At 36.1% G+C, this 18,618-nt stretch overlaps 3 protein-coding genes across 3 annotated transcripts; 1 reads left to right on the top strand and 2 right to left on the bottom strand.

The window, feature by feature from the left end:
* The first annotated feature begins 1,533 nt into the window (after positions 1-1,533).
* On the top strand, positions 1,534-8,992 carry LOC137031139 (eukaryotic translation initiation factor 5A-1). The gene is made up of 6 exons (XM_067401810.1): positions 1,534-1,874; positions 5,754-5,928; positions 6,307-6,411; positions 6,494-6,625; positions 6,727-6,799; positions 7,820-8,992. The coding sequence occupies exons 2-5, from the start codon at positions 5,761-5,763 to the stop codon at positions 6,787-6,789; spliced, it is 468 nt and encodes a 155-aa protein (XP_067257911.1). The 5' UTR covers positions 1,534-1,874; positions 5,754-5,760; the 3' UTR covers positions 6,790-6,799; positions 7,820-8,992.
* LOC137031138 (G protein pathway suppressor 2-like) lies at positions 8,137-13,725 on the bottom strand. Its single transcript, XM_067401809.1, has 11 exons — positions 13,596-13,725; positions 13,361-13,478; positions 13,091-13,200; positions 12,810-12,922; positions 12,401-12,480; positions 12,175-12,254; positions 11,687-11,861; positions 11,494-11,577; positions 10,430-10,506; positions 10,223-10,318; positions 8,137-9,686 (listed from the first exon to the last, which is right to left on the bottom strand). The coding sequence occupies exons 2-11, from the start codon at positions 13,452-13,454 to the stop codon at positions 9,588-9,590; spliced, it is 1,008 nt and encodes a 335-aa protein (XP_067257910.1). The 5' UTR covers positions 13,455-13,478; positions 13,596-13,725; the 3' UTR covers positions 8,137-9,587.
* Positions 13,726-14,674: 949 nt separating this feature from the next.
* On the bottom strand, positions 14,675-16,158 carry LOC137030291 (histone H2A.Z). Its single transcript, XM_067400509.1, has 5 exons — positions 16,092-16,158; positions 15,718-15,795; positions 15,428-15,541; positions 15,219-15,348; positions 14,675-15,115 (listed from the first exon to the last, which is right to left on the bottom strand). Exons 1-5 carry the CDS (start codon positions 16,092-16,094, stop codon positions 15,054-15,056), a joined length of 387 nt encoding a protein of 128 aa, XP_067256610.1. The 5' UTR covers positions 16,095-16,158; the 3' UTR covers positions 14,675-15,053.
* Between the last annotated feature and the right edge of the window lie 2,460 nt (positions 16,159-18,618).

Raw genomic sequence — 18,618 nt, forward strand, 5'->3', positions numbered from 1 at the left:
AGTGGACCCTATTTTTTTCTCTGTCTGCTGCCTTTGATGTCACAGCTCAGGATAGTCACTACTAGTGAAGATTCTGCCACCTTTCTTTAAACAATGACAGAAAAATAGGCTACAGAAAAATAAATAAATAAATAAAAATAAAAGAAAATGTGTTTTTGGTAGCTATCATTATATTAAAAGTATATATTAAATAGTTGTATGGCCCTATTTTGCTCTGTATGCTGAGTGGGGAGAAACAAGTAAACAAGAGCAAACGCCCTATGGTTATTCCAGAAAGCAAGGTTATCTTAACATCAAACATAACATTGATTAAACTAAATAACAGTCTGTGCTTGCAAAGATAACATGGCTGTATAATTTTGTTTTTTTATGTTTAGACATTTTGCTTCCACATTGCTTGAAAGGTAAGCTATATCATATATGTTTTTAATATATATTTTACTACATAAATACACTAGCATAGAAAATGTCCTGTGCTTTCGGGAATACCCCCTGTTGATCTGCTCCACTCAAGCCCTGACAGAGTCCTGCACCAATAGGAATGCTAATTGATGGATTTTTATAGGTAGCCTATTACCAGAGCATGGGTAGTAACGGATTACATGTAATCTGGATTACTTAATCAGATTTCAAAAATCAAATACTTGTAATTAGAGTAAACTACCTTTTAAAATACTCATAATCAGTCTACAGTTACTTTTTTATGGATTACATGATTACATATTATTCACAATGAATTAATTTTTCTAATTTTTCATTTTTTTTTACATTTATTCATAATAAACTTGCAGCTTATATACGTTTGTGATTCTTTGAGTTTTTCCAGCGGCGAGGGGGAGGGCTGTGCAATCGTGCACAGAAATCAGCAACAACAAGAATATTTGTTTTTGTAATGTTGCTGTTTTCTAAATTTACTTAATTTTAAGTAAATATGTTTTAAAATCATAAGATGTGATTTTATTTTATTCAGTGTTACTATCAGCAAAAACTAACAGATACATTAGTGTTAGTATTTTGAAGTGTCCGTACCATAGAAAGAATCTGTTGAGGCTCTTGTTGGTGAATAGAATATATTTTTTCTTTGCAGCTGTCAAAGATTATCCTACAATATATGTCACATCAAATAAGGGTCTAAATGTAATCCAAAAGTAGTCAGATTACGTTACCAAAAATCTAAGAGATTACATTACTGATTACAAATTTTGTCATGTAATTTGTAATCAGTGACTGATTACAATTCATAAGTAATCTACCCAGCTCTGCCTCTTACATATTTGGGATTGAAAAGGAAATAAATTATGGCGATAATTAATTACATGAACATGCTCGAATAGGCAGGGATATTTGAAAACTGCGATCAGTCATACCTGGGCACCAAGCACCCATAAGACAATAATAATAATTAAAAAATTAAAAAAAATTTAAATTAACAAACAAACAAACAAACCACGCAGACATGGCAACATGGGCGCTCCCACCCGCCCTAGAATTTAAAGAGCGAGGGTGAACGCGCAGGCGCAGTTAAGAGGAAACGGTTGAGGTTCATTTCATGGTATATGAGGTTGACTTCGTACGGATTGGGAGTGAGTGAGCAAGAGAGAGAGAACGAGGGAGGGAGAGAGAGAGGGGGTAAGAAAAAGAGAGTTTAGGATTCACGCTTTGGGTCAACCAACTAAACGTGTTACTCAAACTGAGAGGGGGAACGAAACGCTTGTAATGACAGCAGCGTCAGGATAGCTGAATTGCGTGAGTAAACACAAGAGGCATCGTGCAGCTGATAGCAACAAATCAGGCAGACAGATCCGAGAGAGAAGACAGGAATAAGGGATATCCAGTTGGGTTGCCCCGAAAGCGTGGACAAGGCTGTAAACCGGGTAAGTAGATGCTTAACCAATTCAAACAACGGGCGTGATCCCGCGTAGCAACAACCTCCTCCCTCGAGATAACCTTTCATCTGTTTCACGCTTTTTACAGTCACCTAAACAAAGCAAACAATTAGCTTAACCTACAGCATCTCTTGTAAATGGCTAAGCGTCCACAGGACATGTGCACTCATTCTTCTGCGCGAGTAATTTTGAATGACGACAACATGTCTGTCTTGGGCGTTGGATGCACGAACTAAACTGAATTTGACGAGACAAATCCGCGTCAAAGTTTCGCCGCAAAGACAAAGATGGAAAGAAAACTTGATCATAACTCAAAACACATGAGACCACAGCGCCTCGCATCGTAGATTAGCCCAAGCTTACATCATAGGAAACCTCGTGTTAGCCGCACAGGGTTTCGTTCTGCATTAAAGTTAGTCAGTGGGTCCGGTTCGCGAGCTGTCATGTGCAGTTAAACGGTGACATACGTGCACCTGCTTGGCCGTGATTAGCGCGGCTGCTCGGCGGGCCTTTGGTTCTGATCAGTGCGCAGTGGCGGATCCAGCAGGCCTCAGATAGCAGCCAGCTCACTGCGGCTGGAGGACACGCGTGTCCTTATGAAAGCGGCCCAACTTTCATTGTTCAAACACATACGGCTCTTATTCCCTGTTAAATGTGTCACAATGCAAGAGCGCGATTGCGGAGAGTTGCGTGGATTACGTCCGCTACATGTGCAACTGACTAGACTTATGAAGCGCAGTGATTATTCAAATTATGTTATCTGTTTGAAAGTCGAAATCGGATGTTTTAGCATTTTGTATGTTTGATGAAATGGTTTTATGTATCGATTGTGCATGCTAGTGAGATATGGGCAGTGTCTCTCGCAGCATGACTTGACGTTTGGGCCCTTCCCACGTGAATACTTACAGACCACCATTGCACTGTAGCTACAGTGAATAAGTTACGCAAATGTTGTGTTTTCTAGCTGTTTAATGACAATTGTTAGTGTTGTTCTATTATTTAGGGGTAATTACATATTTACAATAGTTGGGCATGTCATTAGTTCAGTTAACAGGTGCCATGTTCTTGTTGCCTTATATAGCTTGCTTCTGCAAACCCAGTGATCCATGAGACTACAGTTAATTGATTTAAAAGAGATTTTCATTTGTTGAAAGATGATTAAAATTAATAATTAACAAATAAAGATAATATATATATATATATATTATATATATATAAAAATATATATATATGTGTATATATATATATATACACACATACATATATATACACATATATATATATGTGTATATATATATTATGTGTGTATATATATTATGTGTGTGTATATATATATATATATATATATAATGTGTATATATATATGTATATATAATGTATATGCCTTTATAAAGCTTGGTTGTATTTGTTGCACTGATTTTAATGTACACTTTTTTTTTTTTTTTTTTTTTTGTATATAGCAATTGTCATTTATTCTATTTTTAAATTTAATCTGTACATGTCTACATCCCAGGTGCCCTGACTAAACATTGTTCAGTTGTTCATTTAAGTTTATATTAAAGGTGCAATATGTAATATTTTTGCAGTAAAATATCCAAAAACCACTAGGCCAGTGTTATATATTTTGTTCACTTGAGTACTTACAATATCCAAAATGTTTCTAACTATTCATAAATTGTGAGAAAATTGTAATTTTAACCAAGGCTCTGGGACGTGTGAGGAGTCTCCTGTCAATTGCGTCATACCCACGTTACCCTCGGTTTCTGGCTTTATTTTGTAGAAACCATGGAAACACCAAAGACGCTTTAAAATATTAAACGTTTTAATAGACAACATCTGTTTTGATATATTTATAGACAGATAACAAATTGTTGTTATATAGCTCAATACATTTTAAATGTCATTTTCTTGATTGTGAGTACCATGCTTTACCATGCCTCAGAGAAAAACACTATTTTGTAAAGTAGCTAACATAGCATAATCAGATGCAGCTTTATTTTTAGTAACAGTAATACATAATTTTCTCCATGTTACAATACGTTTTAAAATTAATTGCATGCCATTTATCAACACAAGCCATCCAGCATTTAATATGATATTCTAAAATCGATCTATCTTACTGCAGTGTGCAACAGTGTCTCACAGCAGCCACCGAGTGAACGCACCGAGTAACGTTATAACTTAATTTTCAACACACTCAAATGTATCTAATATGATAAACAGAGCTGTGTTACCTCATACTCATGACCGGAAAAGTGGAAGCGGCGCCGGCGACTGTGTCATAATAAAAGTTCCGCTACCCGTGTGTTGCGCAATCGCTCCAGCGGCCTCGTTCAGCTCCCACAACACTCAGTCCTGCTCTGCTTCATACTTCAGTAACGTTAATAATCACATTCATGAACATGATTTCTTTCCGAGTCCTATCCCTATTCTTTTGCACCGTCCTTTGAGGTGGAGACCACATGTCCCAAGATTACGCTCTAAAACTTGGCGTCATCAAGCTATACCTTTGTTTTGAATGGGCTTCTAGCGACCTCTAGCAGACAAAATTATTACATATTGTACCTTTAATTACTTAAAATATACACTGGGGAGAATACTAAACTATAATAAGCCTTTAATATAGGTTTAATATAACCTATTCCGCAATCAAGCTCATGCATAAAGCTTACTGAAAAGCACTGGCAAAAGTTATGATTATGAAAGTGTCTGGGGAAAAAAAAATAGCAAGAAACATTTTAATTATTTATTAATTAAGAAACTTGTGTTTTCCGAGTCCGTGTCGGCTGCAAAGATGATGTTGACAATGCTGCCTCACCATCTCCGCAGTATAGTGAACACGCCTATAGAGAGAAATTCACCTTTCATATGGATTATGCATAATTGAAGAGTATTTGTTTTTTGAATTGGTTCGTTTAAAAGTAAACATTTCAAGTTTTCTATAGCTATATAGACCCATTACAGTTTCAAATTATGTATTACTCTTATCTGTACGGCCAAAAATTGCAGAGTATTTCAAGTTGTTTCTGCTGCTGTCAGGAAAAAATGCAAGCGATTTAGCTTCCACACTCCACACAAACACTTGGATATCTGCCTAATACAGCACATTTATCTAGGTTAACGTTTGAGCATGCGGCCAACTAAAGTTATTAGTTGCATGTTTCTAACGATAAGCAAAATTTGAGGTCAAACGATGATGGACAAATGTTTGAATTTCCTGCCTGACATACTGTAATTACCACAAGGACCCGCCGTTAATGATCTGGCCGCCAAGGACTGTGTGACTTCGCCACATCCTGCGTATTTTTTTTTCTGTGGCTAATCGACTTAAAAAAATTAGGTCAACTAAGCTTCGTCTTGTCGAATAACATTTAGTCGGCTATTAGGGGGCAGCCCATACTGTGGTTTGAGGGACAGATATCCTCATACAAGTTTGTCACCGATATTTAAATTCTGTGCGAACTGCTGTTTGCAATTAATTTTACTTCCATAATTTAGCATATTTCAGAGTAAAACACAATGGAGCCAGACTGAGTTTGCTAAAAGAAAAAAAAAAGAAACACCTAAATAGCTATTTGCCTATTATCAAAGACTATAGAATAACACTTAAAGGGACTTTGCTATTATGGCCCCAAGTGATGTCAGCGGAAAAAGGGAAAGTTGTTTCGGGGGATGAACAAGTTGATGAAAGATTTTTTTTATATTGGTCCATTTGGGATTTAATTCAAGAATAGCAAGATATGTCTTGCCTTTTGTACCAAACCATCTTTCATTAGCGTTTTTCTCAGATGTAACAAATCATCATTCTTTAAGTTAACTTATGCGGTTTAATATTAACCAATGTAATTCTGGCTCATTAATCTTTAGAAAAGACATGGCGGATGCTGACCTGGACTTCACAACAGGCGATGCCGGTGCTTCTGTTACCTACCCCATGCAGTGCTCTGCTCTGCGCAAAAATGGTTTTGTGGTTCTAAAGGGTCGACCATGCAAGATTGTGGAGATGTCCACATCTAAGACCGGTAAACATGGACACGCCAAGGTGAGTGATGGCCTTGTGACAAAGCAGAAAAAATGTAGCTAGTTCACAACTGAGCTAGACTAATTTAAAGAATTTTCATTTACATACTTTAAATCCAATAACATTGATTTTTAATTGAAAAGTACATCACACACACACAACTTTTTTAGCAGTCATAGTGTTGATGGATTGTGTGGGGATGAGTATGTTTGTTTTGCAAAATAATGGAATTACAGAAGTCCCTTTATCTGAGTCTTTATGAATAATGAATAAGGTACAGCTGAAAGGGAGGCCATTCATTCACAAAATATGTGGGGTACTATGAAGCAGATGAAATGCAATTTGATGATTTTGAATGGAAAATGGTGAAGTAAACCCCACACTTTATTTTGTTCAAAGGTTCACATGGTGGGCATTGACATCTTCTCTGGCAAAAAGTATGAGGATATCTGTCCCTCGACCCACAACATGGATGTCCCTAACATCAAAAGAATGGACTACCAGGTATGTGACTAGCGACAGTAGACAGTTATAATGTAGAAGTAAATAATACAGTTTCACAGATGTCTGTTTTTCCACTTTTTAGCTTATTGGCATACAGGATGGCTACCTGTCTCTGCTCCAGGACAGCGGTGAGGTCAGAGAAGACCTGAAAATGCCAGAGGGAGACCTAGGCAAAGAGATAGAAAGCAAGTTCGATGCTGGTGAGGAAATCCTGGTAAGTGTTGTTAAAGCAGCCACCCTTCAAATGTCACTGAGCATATCTTCCTATTTGAATGTTAATAGTTTACCGTGGAACCTCTTCATGTTTCTTTCCAGATCACTGTCCTGTCTGCTATGAATGAGGAGGCTGCTGTAGCCATCAAAGCCATGGCTAAATAAAACACAGCAGGTATATGGAGCTCTCGCTGCTGTGTGCGCATGCTTACCAGCTAACTAGGCCTGGAGCGACTGTGCCTCTCCAGTGTGCTTGCAGCAATGCACTTATTTAAATGTTTGTTAACTTGAAACCGTAAAACAAAGTTTCTAATTATGTCAACCATCAAACCATTACATGGATGCACGAATAAGCAAATGTGCCTGAAACTTGCAACACTGAGAAAAAAAAAGAGGCTGTAAACTGAATTTAAGCGAAAGACTTCCATGATGTACATTAAGTTAGTTTCATATCTCTTCCAGACACTGAATGCGGGATAATTATTCTGTAGTAGTCAGGCTTAAAAATGGACTGATCTTGTAATTTATTTATTTTTTTTGTCCTTGTCCAAAAAATAGATGCAATCAGTGTCCAGAAATTTATCCAGGATGTTTAATAACATATTTAAAAAAGTTTGACAATATAAGCTTTCTTTACATATAACACTTTGCTGTTTGCATACTGGCAAATGCATTTTTAAATAACACTGAGATGTAGAAGAAATGAAGATGTAAAAGAAATGACTGAGATGTAAATAGAATTTTTATGTTTTTGGAATTTCATTTTGTGTTTTACACTACAAGCTATTAATATTGTCTGATGTATAACCAAACATGATATATTGTAAAATAGCATTTTAAGAAGCTTCATAAATGACCATTATGTGTTAATATCACCCATATCTGCTGTTGTGGGTGTGAGTGATAAAGTGATTATTGTGCACTTTGGCCTTCAAAATGAACTGACTGATATCCAAGCAAGTATTTCAGAGTCTGTTCAGTAATGGAGCGCATATTTACTATTGTAGACACTCCATCTACATTTAAATTGAACACTTGTTTTGGACCGTTGTAAACCTTTTACGATTTGACTTGTACATACTTGTGTGAATATGGACTTTATCTTTCATGTTTTTCTTCTTCATTGCTTATTTTACTTTTATCACTCTCTTTCCTCACTCACTCCTGCTTGTACTTCTCTCTTTCTTTCTCTCAGGGGTTGACAAGATTCACTGGACCTGGATAGGAGAGAATTAGACCTCAGCAATGCTATCCTCCCTCCTTTTTTCATTCTTTCTTTATTTCTCCCTCTCTCTCTTTCTGTACTTTATAGCCCATCTGTAGGTTAAAAACTAGGAAATAAATTTAATAATCAAAATGTTCCAAACTAAATTTTAATTCTTGTGAACCAAAAAGTACATAAACAAAATGGAATTCATGGACAGTGGGCTAAAGCACCATAACGATGTATGGCAGGGCTTGGGATTTTATTTATTTTTTGAGAAGGGCACCTCATAACTGCCTTTAGTATGAGTGTGTCCTTGTTGATTTTGACACTTTTTTTTTTTTTTTTTTTTAATGAAAACTGCCCCTAATATGTTCTTTGCTATCTTAAACCACAGTAGCAAATAGCTATAAGAGGTCTGTTACGTGGTTAATTTTATTTATGAGCGATTACAGTGCAGAGGGGAAGTGAAAAACATTCAAGCGCAGAATCTCCTGTTAGGGACATATACAAAGACAATGATTTGTGTAATAGGATGCAGTTTTGTATCACAGGACCAAGTGTTCTGTTTAACTTCCAGTAGCTTTAAGCTAAAGACCCTTAGGCAGGGAGTGACAGTATCACACAAGTTGGTGAACGGATGGATGCAGGAAGACTTCGGATCACTTTTAGCACCACCCCTCTCCAAAAATATAAAAATACGCTAAGAATGAGACCGATAACACGCTGGAAACCAGAAACACCATTTTATCTAGATTTCCCAAGTATTATTTTTGCGACTGTTTGAGTATGCTGTGAGGTGGAGGGAGGTGCCATAAGCCTTAGATCTCTTGTTGAAATAAACAAAAACTTCTGCCTGTAATGTACTCAGTCTTGGCCTATAATGCTTTCTGTTCACACTTGACAGACAAACAAGTACCACAATTCCTTAAAGTTTGAGGGTTGGATGAGAGACTTAAGAAAAAAAAAAAAAAAGTTATTTGTCCCCTTTAAAATCAATTCTGTCCTATGTAGGCCAGATTGACTGTCATGTACATTACACTTGACTACAGTACGAGTAATGTTAAGTTTTTGTTTTGCGAGATTGTGATTCAAAAATGAAATGGAAATAAACAGAAATTTGTATTCTAGCAAGACAACCCAGCCAATATTAAAAAAAAAGAGCACATATAAATCTTGTTTTTATTTCAATTTGTGATGTGTTTTGGCTCGTTGGTGATGTAAAATAACCACAGTGGCATAGCTGCTGCTGGCAAACTTCAAGAAAAAGGTATTAAAAGACCAAACCATTATTTGACAAAGTATTCTTCATGTAATGTAGAACATATCTTACAGATCAAACATCTATTAAACTGCATTACTAACACATCAGACGTACTATAAAGTTAAAATACACAGACAAATCTTGTTAAATTTCAGTAAAAAAAAAAAAAAAAAGTTCACAAGGGTATTGTGGGGAAAGCATAGCTTATTCAACTGTTTGCTCTTTATTTTCAGTCGATTTCTGGACATCAATCCTCTGATGTAAAGTACCTCCTTGCTCTTTTAACATCATAACTTAGCCAACATCAACAAATCTTTTCATAGATTCATCGAGTGTAAAACCATTCCTTATTGTTTAATATCAATGAAGATTTAATCCAACTATATTTACTGCATGGGACATTTATTACAATGTTAAAAAAACAAATTCAAATTGACTGGGTTTCAAAAGAGTTTTCTGTAACCTGGCACATTGTCGTGGTCATACTTTTAGTAGTTAATGTGGTTTTCCATGGTGGAAGAATCTCTGTCCAGCCTGAGCGTGAGGGACGAAGGCGTGACGTGATGCTTGCTGAGGTGAACTCTGGAATGGAGCCTGAAACATCATAAATTAAAATAAAGTCGATCTATTTTGTATAAAACTGCTGCTAAGAGACTGTCAATAAAATGAAAATGAAACATGTTTATCCTTACCACATTTACCAATTTTTTTTTTTAATTAACCAAGAGTCTTAATGAGGATACAAAAGAAGAGGTGTGGATTGAAGGTTCAAGTTATGGAATGGTAATGAAATGGTAAAAATAAAATCAATAGTTTAAAAGTAGCAACTAACAATGTACAGGTGCTCACATATTTGACTATGAGATGTATCAATTTCAATTACAACTGTGCCTTTTTCCCCCATGTGTTTTTACAGACATGTTATTTTGTCTTCTCAGTATATCTGTATATATCGAGTACACAGTTGCTCAAAAGCGTGTGGTGAATGGTCGAACAACTATTGATAAAACAACTGACAGATATTTAAAAATAATATTACATTATATTATAACCTAAAAATATCCATGATAATGACCTTTTTATCTAATGATGGGCATTCAGAGGGGTTCAGTGCAGGTTAGTGAGCTCACCTTGGCAGTAGGGATCTGGACAGCTATGGATGGAGTGGACATTAAACCAGCTGCACTCACATGTAAAGCCTGTGGATGCATGGGTCTAAGAGCAGCCTAATAATGACAACACACACAAAATAACGATTATTTATTATAAGCACATGCATATAAACAAATTTTCTCATGGAAGATGATGCTTGCAACTGAGTCTCAGTAAGTACTTACAGAGTCAGTAAAGCCAGACTGCTGATTAGCATGTTCAAGCTGTTTCTGAAGCGGGATACTAGCACTAGGGATGAATCCTGTGAAGATCAATGGAGGAATGAAGGACCAAAACAAAACAAACAAAAAAGTAAATAAATAAATATATATATATATATATATATATATATATATATATATATATATATATATATATAATAAATAAATATATATATATATATATATATATATATATAAATAATGTTTTCATTGACACATTAATGAAGGAACTTTATCTTGTAAAAACAGCACAATACTAGTCTGCATGGCATATCTCGCCAAAAGAGAGAATAACTGATGTAAAGTGAAGCACAAATGTTTTTAAGGAAGAGCACAATTAAAGGGTTAGTTCACCCAAAAATAAAAATTCTGTCATTCATTACTCATGTCGTTCCAAACCTGTAAGACTTTCGTACATCTTTGAAACACAAATGAAGTTTTTTTTTTTTTTTTTTTGATGAAATCTGAGACAGCTACACAACAAACTTTGACACTTCAAAAAGTTCATAAAGAGATTGTAAAACTAATCCATATGAATTGAGTGGTTTAGTTAAAAATTTTATGATGAGAAACGATCGCTGTATATGATAAACAGATTGAATTTAGGCTTTTATTCAAAGAAACATTCATCTCAAACATCAGTTGTTGTAAACAACGGAAGCTCAAACATGTTTGCATGACGTGCAAGAACCAGAGGTTCATTCTCATGTGTTTCACTGCACGTTTGAGCTTCCAGAAGAGGTTTGTTCTCGCGTGTCAAGCAGGTTTGGTTGAACTTCTGTTTATTTGTGAATAAAAGCCTAAATTCAATCTGTTCATCATATAAAGCAATTGAGTCTCTTCAGAAAATATGGACAAAACCACTCGATTAATATGGATTTGTTTTGAATGAAAGTCTTACAGGTTTGGAACGTAATTGGAACGAGTTCTGGAGTAATTAATGACAGAATTTTCATTTTTTGGGTGAACTAACTCTTTCAAGATCAGTGCAATGAATGTTATGGAAAAAAAAAAATCATGCTTCTTACCTGGCTGGGCGGTGAAATGGCTGTGGACAGCATAACCCTGCGGCTGGTGGGACAGGAATGGCATGCTTTGGAAAGGTGATGCACCTACACAGATAGAAAATGTTAAGGGAGGGCAACTCACCAAGTCCAATTCTCTATAAGTGCACAAATATTATCTAAATAAAATATAGCAAAGATAAGGTTTTATTGTTACTTCTGATCTGGGTGGTGCCTGCAAAGCTGATGGGCACAGAAGCAGCATGTCCGTAAGAGGTGTGATGCTGGGCCTGGGTGACTGCAAATGGCTCATGGACAGCAGGGCTACTTGAGAACTGCCCATGCTCCGAGGATCCAGGGAGGAAACCTGGCTGACTGGAGAATTGATGACTCTAGACAAGAAAAAACTTTATGGATAAGTGTGTGCCAGATATGACCTATAAAACTGGCCATTGCGGCAAAAATAAAAAGAGAGAGATTCAGTATTTTAAAGATGTTATTGTTATTGACAAATTTAATGGTTGCTGGAACACCTCACTAAATACAACACAAATCTTACCAAGACACAATTTTCAATATTTTTTTCCATAATCTGCACCAGAAAGTCTCTCTGCACAAAACATAACTTCACTTTTACAGTTTTTGGCATTACTGTTTTTAAAAATAACAAACAGCGTTACATGTTCTTCAGATTTATTTACTTACAGGCATCAGAGGTGTCTGAAACAACTGTTTACTGCGCTCCCCTAACAAAGCACTTGCTCTATTGTGACTCACTGGACTTCCTTAAACACACAAAAATAGCATTTTAAGCACAGGATAGCGATCTGATTAAGAGAACAAAATTGTGTTTTGTTGTACTAATGTCTACTAATATTTCCTTTAAAATAATCCAAAGTCAATATGGTTTTGCAGCCTTTCAATACGTCACCTTGTATGCTGAGTAGATGCTGTCCTGAGTGCAGAGGTAAGCTGGACTGATAACTGGCTGAGGGCAGTGTTGTAATATCACTGAAAATAAATGAACAAATTTATATACACTTGACTTGATAATTACACTAATTAATTTATCTAGAAAAAAGAAACTCAGCAAAAAAGAAACATTCTCTCACTTTCAACTGCTTTTATTCCTAGTAAATGAACATAAAAAGATGCAACAATTGAGACACTGAACAAGTTTCACAGACAAATGATGTGAAAATGACGAGTCCCTGAACAAAGGGGAGGGTCAATGTAAAAAGTACAAGTGCATGATTGAGATAAAAAGGAACACAATAGCTAAATAGTCAGACATTTTTATTTATTTATTTATTTTTTTTTTAAAGAGAAAAGTCACTTACCTTTGCTCCTTTCTGCGACGCTTTTCCTCCTCATGAAGGACTTTTTTAAGCTGTAAGAAGAGCTGATGTTTCTCCTCTTGCAACACCTGCAATTTTTCACCCATTTTTTGAACCTAACAAACAATAAATACCTCAATAAACATACTGTAATCAGCAGATCCATGGGGAACACATAACACTTCAGTGCTTCTGCAGGCTTGTTCGTTTAAAGGGCTTGAAATTAATATTTTCAGTATAATGTACCCACTGCCTCACAGTGAGGAGATAGTTGCTGCACACACCTGTTCTTTAGTCTCTTCCAAAGACATTCGTTCCTCAATTTCTTTAGTTCGTTTCCTTTCCTCCTCCTCTTTCATTTTCTGTTCCATCATCTTATCCACTTCTTCCTCCTCTACAGTATGAATATACAAACCATCTTTTAAAAACATAATTAATAATGAACTGAATCTGTTGCCATTAATGTAATGAGGATCAAACTTCTGGCGTGCTATTCAAAACACTGTGTTTTCTTTTATTTACTCTTTTGCTCAAGATTGGAAACACACGTGTACCTTGTCTTTTTCTCTCTCTCTCTTTCATGATATGTTTATGCAGGGCTCTGGCCATCGCATTGGACAGCTTTGGTCTCTCCAGTAGAGCGGGCATCGTGACAGACAGTGGAGGAGCCAGCTGAAGACACACACGTCTTATTATATATACGTTTGAGTTTTGTTTACGTGACATAATTGGCGCTTCATCGAAAACTATAACAAATAGCAAACGTGCCTCTCTATAGAATTAACTTACCTTCGTATTGCTGCACGTTTTCCTTTGTGTTCTTTAGAAATCTCTCAGCGCTTGAGAAAAAAAAAAAACACAATAATATTTACGAGCGACGTGATTCGTGTTAAACCGCTATATTGTTTTTACTATTCAGTTCCGGTTTAAAATGTCACATGACCCGCTTCTTTTCCGGTTCAGTGTTTGAACGCAGCACTGGTCGCGTTGAAAACGAAAAGCCTTGTCCATATCATCAAAATAATATCACAAACAAAGAAAAATCACAAAACATTATTTTCGACGTATTTTTTTTTTTTTTTTTTTACATTTTTGTAAACATGGTGAGTAAAGAATGGAAAGAACATTACAAAACGTAAACAAAAGGTCATTCCAGAGATAAGTTAGATGACAATGAATAGCAAATTTTGCAAGTTTTTACTGATTTTCTGTTGACAAGTCCTGATATATATTTTTCATACGATAAGGGAATTTTAATTGGTATATTTGCATTTGTGGATTGAAGAATTTACAAAATTCAGTCATTAAATATATTTCACATAGTAATTGAAAATAATATACCTATAGCCTACAACAAATAAAGTCTGTAAAATATTTTGAACAAAGACATGAACAGCTTTCCAAAGATTTTGAGCAATTGTGAAGACCAAAATACTCGAAGTTATTGCAGGGAAGGATTCACAAACGTTTTAAATCACTAATATATGTGAAGAGTTTTCTTTTACGGTCTACCGTGGTTTTGACTTCGTAAAATGTATAAATCAGTGTAATTAAAATAGTATAGAGATTTTAAAACATCCCAAACATAATACTAGGAGTACTCGTTTGGATAAGGATTTGTATGCGTTTTAGTAAGCCCTTTCCTGCATTACATGTTTAATGTGCATATTTGCTTAAAAACAATTGTAATTCACTGAAATTACAAAACAGATCGTTCAAGATGTATCCATTAAATTTATGCGGTCATAATTATGTGTCAGGATCAAAATAGAGCGTGTATGTGATGCTGCCCTCTACTGTTGCTTGCAACTTGAACACGATAAGCACATCTGGATAAACATACTAAATGCATTGACTTCTGGGATGCATTTAAGGATTTAAAATGGCTTTATTTATACAAATGTCCATTAATATTTTTTTGAAGTGTTAGTACAGAGGAATTTTACATTGTAAATGAACTTAACTGCTTTTTAAAAATCAGAGTTGATACATTGACTGGCACTTTGAGCTTTATTGAAATAAAATCCTGAAACTTCACAAGTTCAAAAGCCAAGTTGCAAATTAAAAAGTGTACACAAGACTAGCCAAACATCAAAAGAAAAAAAAAAAAAGCTTCTCTGAAGCCATGTTTGAAAAAAATACCCCAGAAATGAGTAAATGCAAAGACAGACAATATAAAGTTTTAAAATTCTAGTCTACAGGGCAAACAAAACTTGTGAACACTTTCATGTCCTGAGACAACATTGTTTACACAGTCTTCTGTTGTCCCTTCTTCCCAATAAGAGACTTATGAATGTGGGGTATAACACCTGCAAGGTGGGGGGAGAGAGGTGCAGAAAAAAGGGATTAGAACACAAATGACAAATTTGATAAATACAAATTTAAATACTTGAAAGATGAATAAGAACTTACCACCGCCAGCAATAGTCGCTTTAATGAGGGAGTCCAACTCCTCGTCGCCTCTGATAGCCAGCTGCAAGTGGCGTGGGGTGATTCTCTTCACCTTCAGATCTTTAGACGCGTTTCCCGCCAGCTCCAGTACCTTAATATGAAAACAGGCACGTTAAGTAACAGATTTGATAAGTCTCGGCTCAATGCGGTCGCTCTTAAATGGCGCTCACCTCGGCAGTCAAATACTCTAGAATAGCTGCGCTGTACACCGCTGCAGTGGCTCCGACGCGCCCGTGACTGGTGGTCCTGGACTTCAGGTGCCTGTGAATACGACCCACTGGAAACTGAAGATGAAGAAGAGTGACGAAGGAGTCAAGGAAGACACAATAACAGACGCAGCGTATGTGAAGTTACGTAAAATAAAATGGTTTACCGCCCAAACAATAGTTATAAGCAAGACATATTGTGTTTTATGAATTCACTTCAATCAAGGCCCTTTGTTCATTACGGCGGGTCTGACCTGCAGTCCAGCCCTTTGTGAGCGCGAAACAGCCTTCGCTTTCGCCTTCCCGGAGTCTTTTCCTGCTTTACCTCCAGCCTGAAAACAAACAGCACCATAGTCACTCATCGCGTTATAAGCATTAACTGAAGTGCTTGAACCCTTTGCATTGCGAACATGACCATATTTAAAAAAAATCGGTAGTTTTCTGATTCACTTGCTTCGCGCTCGTGTTTACACGACGCCAGTTAGCACTTGAGCTAAGCTAACTAGCCACATAATGTTATTCAACAAAGACCGGGAAAATAATTCCAAACGTGCTTTAAACCTGTTACGCGGCTTTGCAAAAAGACGTGTGGCATAAAATAAATACGACACAGAAGAAAAATACTTACCATTTTATAATTTGCAAATGACGGTTACTACAGCCGAGCGGCGCGATCACACAGTTCCTCCTCACCCAATTCAAACTGAGTTACGCGCCTTCTCTGTGTTAAATATAGCTCTTGTCTACATCCGGGACTTTGGGCTTGTGAACTAGCCAATCACCTCTCGTATTCTGTTGTTTGGCACACGCATTGACCAGTTACATTGCGGATTTTGCAACTCTCACACAAAAGGGGCAATGCTATTTAATGCTTTGTTTTGCCGGGTACTGTAGTTCTCATCACAACGCGAGCAGTTTCATACGTTTTATTTTATTTTTCTGTTAATTGTTGCAACAGAAGGTATGCACTGTAAGTTACTGCCAACAATATGCTAAAGATAAACATTGAAAAGGAAACTCAGAAAGATGGGAGTGGAAGAATTAAATCTAAAGAATGCAATTAGGCTACTTATGGAATAGTCTACTGACTCTACTCCATTGAAAGAAACAGAGCTGATTAAGAAAATTTAGCCTTAAATAGTTTTGGTACATTTTTTGTTTTATGTAAAATTTAGAGGATTTAAAAAAATACATATAGGCCTATGGGTAAAACTCTGGTCCACACTACGTCATATATTTGTGTCAAATTTCTGAGTATTTCTACTAATTTTCCTGTAAATTATGCAATGGGTTAGGGTTAGGTAAAATCTACTTATTTAAATAATAATAAAGCAACATGCAGCAACGTCAGTGTTTCTTCGGCACAATGGTAACCTCAAAAAACTGACGTTGCTGCATGTTGCTTTATTTAAAAGCAGTAATTGTGTAGTTGCAGATGTAGTGATATTTACATCAATTCATGTGTGTGTACTGTTGCTAGCTAATTATTAACTGCAATAAATTTACATTTTACAGAGAATGTTTCACATTAATGATCCTGGAAATATCTGTCAAACAATGGTTGTAGAACACTCAAGGAAAATTTGGATATTTTACCTTAATTTTACGGGTTTTGTTTGGCAGACGCTTCTGCCAGTCATTGACCATTACTTTAACAATCTTTTTCATTTTTCATCATGTACTATATAGTAGGGAAGTATGTGATTTCAGATGCAGTCATGGGCTGTGTCTGAAATCACCCCTATATCCTTAAATAGGACAGTATTTGAGGTTACAGCCATGTGGTGTCAGAACCATAGTGGATGTTATCAAATGCACTCAATCAATCCCATAATGCACTGTAATAACGAGTGTGCAACCACTGTGCACTCAAGAATACACATAATGCATTGTGATGGTCGTGCAGAATGAATTCTTGCGTCAGTACGGGACAGATACAAATTTGATACTTTGCATAATGGTGGTTCCTGTCAAGTTTAAAAAAGGACAAAAAAGCACCACACAGGTTTAGTGCATTATATTGCAGCATAACGTCAGTGTTTCTTCAGCACAATGGTAACCTCAAAAAACTCAGACAACAGAAACATTAAACACTAACAGATCTCTCTAGATCTCATTAAGAATTAACTGATGTTTAGATGTTGATGTTTATTGAAAATAATAAAGTTTCAATCACTGTTATGGAGGTAAACATTTGCTTTAGTTGGGCTCTTGACTCTTGACTTTTTAATCTTATTTTTTTTCTTGTTGCTGTAACTGTGTATTTCTAAAGCACAAAATTTCAAGAAGGAAAAACTGATCAGATGCTTTTGGTTACGTACTGATGATTCAATCATGATGTAGTAGCCAGATTTAATGATCTCTCGAGTCTAATCTCGGAGGACATTGTTTAGGTTTATTAACTTCACATAATTGAAGCTCTAGAAAACTACTGCATAAATCCTGCTTTAATATTTTGAAGGTTTTTGAGGAATTATGCATTTGGACAGTATCATACTGACACACACAGACATAAAGAATCAAAGTATGAACCTCAATAATGGTGACAACATTTTCAGATAAACAGCCCAACAACATGAACATCACAAAACAAGCTTTGTTAATCTTCGTAATTCAAATGAAGATATTTTTGTTGAAATCCGATGGCATAGCCAGCAATGACATTTCCTCTCTCAATATCCATTCATGTACTAAAAACATAGTTAAATCAGTTCATGTGAGTACAGTGGTTCAATATTAATATTATGAAGCGACAAGAATATGTTTGGTGTGCCAAAAAAACAAAATAACAACTTATTTAGTGATGGCCGATTTCAAAACACTGCTTCAGGAAGCTTCGGAGCATTATGAATCTTGTGTCGAATCATGATTCAGATCGCGTGTCAAACTGCCAACTGCTGAAATCACGTGACTTTGGCGCTCCGAACAGCTGATTCGATACGCTGATTCAGTGTGCTCTGAAGCTTCCTGAAGCAGTGTTTTGAAATCGGCCATCACTATAAAAGTCGTTATTTTGTTTTTTTGGTGCACCAAAAATATTGACTTGGCTCAGGAAGATCAACTGTGACTTGACTTGGCTCATGAAGATCAACTGTGACTTGACTTGGCTCAGGAAGATCAACTGTGATTTGACTTGGCTCATGAAGATCAGCGGT

Source organism: Chanodichthys erythropterus, chromosome 11 (genome assembly GCF_024489055.1).
Source record: "Chanodichthys erythropterus isolate Z2021 chromosome 11, ASM2448905v1, whole genome shotgun sequence".
Taxonomy (NCBI): domain Eukaryota; kingdom Metazoa; phylum Chordata; class Actinopteri; order Cypriniformes; family Xenocyprididae; genus Chanodichthys; species Chanodichthys erythropterus.